General features: G+C 40.7%; 1 protein-coding gene across 1 annotated transcript; it reads left to right on the top strand.

Moving 5' to 3' along the window:
• The first annotated feature begins 403 nt into the window (after positions 1-403).
• On the top strand, positions 404-1,793 carry LOC147352308 (olfactory receptor 1P1-like). Its single transcript, XM_086360994.1, has one exon. It carries the CDS (start codon positions 463-465, stop codon positions 1,414-1,416), a length of 954 nt encoding a protein of 317 aa, XP_086217120.1. The 5' UTR covers positions 404-462; the 3' UTR covers positions 1,417-1,793.
• Positions 1,794-4,824: the final 3,031 nt, after the last annotated feature.

Raw genomic sequence — 4,824 nt, 5'->3', positions numbered from 1 at the left:
TTTTAAAAGAGGCAGTTGTGTCTATCCCATTAAATTGAAATTTTTCTGAATTTAAGGATTATCGTTGTCTTATTTATCTAGCACTCTACCAGGTCCAGAGTTAGTACCTAATATCTGTGGAATGAATGAATGAAAGGTTCTAGACTTTCCTGTGAATACAGCTGAAGAAGAAACTACAACTAAAGAAATTTGGGACAGAACAGAATATAGAGAAATAAACCAAGAAATCTATTTTAACTTCCTTAAACTGTTTCCTACACTTCCTAGAATATTGTATCTAGTAGATTTCAGTAAAATGTTTAGTGTACATAGTATGTGATCAATACAAGTAAATTAAGACCATTCTTGTTTTTCTTCTCTAGAACTAAGAGACTGGCACCCTTAAGGATGGTGTAGAGTGAAATATGCTTAGAGAAGTTTAGTGGGTCTCATCCAAAGTTCCTTTCTCTGACTTTTGGGCTCATGGCAGGAGGGAACCAGAGCAGCGTCTTTGAGTTCCTCCTCTGGGGACTCTCTGAGCAGCCAGAGCAGCAGCACAGGCTCTTCCTGCTCTTCTTGTGGATGTACTTGGTCACGGTGGCTGGGAACCTACTCATCATCCTGGCCATTGGCACTGACACGCGTCTTCACACACCCATGTACTTCTTCCTCGCCAGCCTGTCTTGTGCAGACATCCTTCTCACCTCCACCACTGTCCCCAAGGCCCTGGTGAACATCCAGACCCAGAACAGGTCCATTTCTTATGTAGAATGCCTGACTCAGCTCTACTTTTTCTTGACATTTGGGGACATGGACATATTTCTCCTGGCTACAATGGTCTATGACCACTTTGTGGTCATCTGCCACCCTCTCCACTATGCCATGGTCATGAGCCGCCGGTGTTGCATCATCCTGGTTACTGCCTGCTGGACCCTTACGAGTCTTGTTGCCATGACACACACCTTCCTCATATTCCGACTTTCCTTCTGCTCTAAAAAGATCATTCCCAACTTCTTCTGTGATCTGGGACCCCTGATGAAGGTGTCTTGCTCTGACACTCAGGTCAATGAGTGTGTGCTCCTCTTCTTGGGGGGAGCAGTCATTTTAATCCCCTTTGGGCTCATTCTGGTCTCTTATATCCGCGTTGTTTCAGCCATCCTCGGGGTCCCCTCTGCCCAAGGAAGGTACAAGGCCTTCTCTACCTGTGGAGCCCACCTTGCTGTTGTTGCCTTGTTCTTTGGGACTGTGATCAGGGCTTATCTGTGTCCCTCATCCTCTTCCTCCAGTTCAATAGAAGAGGATACGGCAGCTGCCGTCATGTACACAGTGGTGACTCCTCTGCTAAACCCCTTCATTTACAGCCTACGGAACAAGGACATGCAGGGAGCCCTGGGGAGACTTCTCAGGGGCAAAGTCTCCTTCTCCTGTGGTCAGTGACTTTACAGAGAAACTGCAGGTGTCCTTTGTCCCCTCAGTGAGGAACATCACAGAAATTTCTACCTCAAGTGTCTCATTGCTAAATCCCACATATATACCTTATTGCCACTCGCTTCCCTTGCCTCTCCACCATGAGTTTGATATTAATGAAGAAAATCAAGACTTTTCATCTTTCTTTAATCTGTTAAGAGTTGCTTTTTTTCATTTATTTTGCTTATAAAGTGACTTTTCACAGGAATGAATGTCTTTTGCAATGTTCATAATTCTAAAATTTGCATAACCCCTTATACTAATTTATCAAATTTGACCATTTACTTTGCTGTACAGAAGAAACTAACACAACATTGTAAAGCAGCTATACTCTTTAAAAAAAAAAAAAAAAGGTTAATCAATGAAGTCATGGAAAGTAGTTCATGATCAAAATAGTAGCAAGTCAATATTGGGTGGCAAAGAGTTTACAACTTTCAGTGAACAAATATATTTTTTCCTATAAGAAGAGGAAATTACATAAATATTACATGAAGGTTATGAATCAAAAATCCTTGCAACCATTAGAACAAAGCTCTCAGCAGTGCAGGAATGATCTATGTTATTTTCAGTAAATAGGCTTATGAACAGTTTATAATGAGAAGATAAAGGAATCTTGTGTCCTCTCAAAGTTCTTTGTGTTGAAATGTGTGCCCTCTAGTCTCAGCCAAGGCTGAATCAAAGACAGTTGGAACTTATGATTTTTATTTCTACAGCACAAATTTCACAAGTCCAGATGAAGACCAAGAGTGAATGCAGAGACATTGTCTAAAGTCAAGACCATGGAACAAATTCATCACAGTTTCCTAAGGAAAGTGAGTCCTGAGTGGTTCCCAGGCAACCTGGATCCTAATATAAGTACCTCCTTTTACTTTGTTTAAGTCTAGTCTTCTCGTCTGTGGAATGAAATTATTGATATTTTCCTGCCTACTTAACCAGGATTTTGTAGGGAAAATGATAGTGGTTTGGCTATTATAAGAGAGAAGCTCTAAATAATTGTAGCTTTAAGAAAATTGAAGGGAGAGGGTGGGGTGATTTGGGAGAATGGCACTGAAACATGTATAATATCATATATGAAATGAATCGCCAGTCCAGGTTCGATGCAGGATACAGGATGCTTGGAACTGGTGCACTGGGATGACCCAGAGGGATGCTATGGGGAGGGAGGTGGGAGGGGGGTTCAGGATTGGGAACACGTGTACACCCGTGGTGGATTCATGTTGATGTATGGCAAACGCAATACAATATTGTAAAGTAATTAGCTTCTAATTGAAATAAATAAAGTTTTTAAAAAATTTAAAAGAAATAAAAAGAAAATTGAGCATTTATTTTTCTCTCGTGTACTAATAAACAGTCTCATGATATGTTGGCTACATAATCATCAAAGATCCAGGCTGCCTCTGTCTTGGTTCTCTGCCAACCTTAAAAACTGGTTCCAGGGATTTCCATGGTGGTCCAGTGGTTAAGACTCTGCACTCCCAATGCAGGGAGCCTAGGTTGGATCCCTGGTCAGGAAACCAGGTCCCACATGCCACATTTACAAGGTTCCACATGCCGAAACTGAGACCCAGTGCAGCCAAATAAATAAAATTTTTTTTTTTTAAAGAATGACTCCATATTATGGTCCAAGGTGACTGTTAAACTTCTGCCAATAAGCCTTTATTTCAACCAACAGGAAAGAGGAAAGGTCAACTGGAGAATGCATGCACCTCTTCCCCTTATATCTTATTGGCCAGAACTTGATCACTTGGCCTCAACTGGCTGCAGTTGAGCCTGGGAAATGTATTCATTATACTTGATGCCCATATGCCCTGCTAACATTATATTAGTATGGAAGAAGCAAAAACCTGTATCAGGGGAAAATCAGCTACCTCTGCTACAATGGGGTGCCATGATGGCAGTTAAAAACCCTGCTAGCTCTGTGGGAGAAGGCAAGGGTGGGATAATTCGAGAGAATAGCATTGAAACATGTATATTATCATATGTGAAACAGATCGCCAGCCCATATTCGATGCATGAGACAGGGTGCTCAAGCTGGTGCACTGGGATGACCCTGAGGGATGGGATGGGGAGGGAGGTGAGTGGGGGGTTCAGGATGGGGAACACATGTACACCCATCGCTGATTCATGTCAATGTATGGCAAAACCACCACAATATTGTAAAGTAATTAGCCTCCAATTAAAATAAATTAATTAATTACAAAAAAAAAAAAAATCCTGCTAGAAGGCAATGGCACCCCACTCCAGTACTTTTGCCTGGAAAATCCCATGGTTGGAGGAGCCTGGTAGGCTGCAGTCCGTGGGGTTGCGAAGAGTAGGACACGACTGAGTGACTTCACTTTCACTTTTCACTTTCATGCATTGGAGAAGGAAATGGCAACCCACTCCAGTGTTCTTGCCTGGAGAATCCCAGGGACGGGGGAGCCTGGTGGGCTGCCGTCTCTGGGGTCGCACAGAGTCGGACACGACTGAAGCGACTTAGCAGCAGCAGCAGCATGAAGAGCTGATGAAAACAGGTGAGCACTCATTTGGTTACTCTCTGAATCTCTTAAGACTTTTGAAATACAAACTAAGATACTTTCTTCCTAGTGATCATAGAAGTTTTCCCATGGAGTGGCAGAAATGAGAATGGCTGATAATTGTGTGGTGTCTGAGACATCCTTCTCTTATTAAGAAAGAACTACAGTTGAAAACAAATGACCTAAGTATCCAGGATAATAAGTTGGAGACAAAGCAAGAAGAGTAATCCTAAGAAACAAGGAAGAGAAAAAAAGATAGTGATAGAAATCAATAAAATAAAGAATTGCAAAACTGTATTCAACAAACTAAAAAGCTGTCACTGGAAAGATTGATAAATGGATTTTTAGCAAGACTGACCAAGAAAAAAATAGGATAATACTGTGCACATTATTCCAATAAGTTACATAAAATAGGTCAATTTCCTGAAAGAAACAAACTACAAAAGCTTACTCAGAAGAAAGATATGGCCTGAACTTCAGTGCTATTGAATAAATTGTGTTTGTAGTTAAAACATTCTAATGAAAAACATCCAGTCTCAGGTGCTTTTGTTGGAGAATTAAAATGTTTAAAGAATAAATAATACAAATTCTATTCTGTCTTCTAGAAACAGAAAAGGAGAGACCATTTTACAGCTACATTTATGAGGCACACATTACATTGAAACCAAAACCAGACAAAGCTATTACTTTTTTTGAAAGAATACTAGAAATGAATATCCCTCATGATCACAGACACAAAAGTCCTAGGCAAAACATTATAAACTAGAACTTAGCAAATTTATAGTTTTACTTAAAAAGAGACCCCATGAACAGTATGAAAAGGCAAAATGATAGGATACTGAAAGAGGAACTCCCCAGGTCA

This window comes from Bos grunniens, chromosome 19 (genome assembly GCF_055505025.1).
Source record: "Bos grunniens cultivar Pamir isolate PY7600 chromosome 19, Bosgru_T2T1.0, whole genome shotgun sequence".
NCBI lineage: Eukaryota > Metazoa > Chordata > Mammalia > Artiodactyla > Bovidae > Bos > Bos grunniens.
This window is presented reverse-complemented; position numbering and strand designations above follow the sequence as displayed.

Bases quoted from the DNA above. Each gene is read 5' to 3' on its own strand.
- LOC147352308 (XM_086360994.1), top strand. From the start codon at position 463: ATGGCAGGAGGGAACCAGAGCAGCGTCTTTGAGTTCCTCCTCTGGGGA.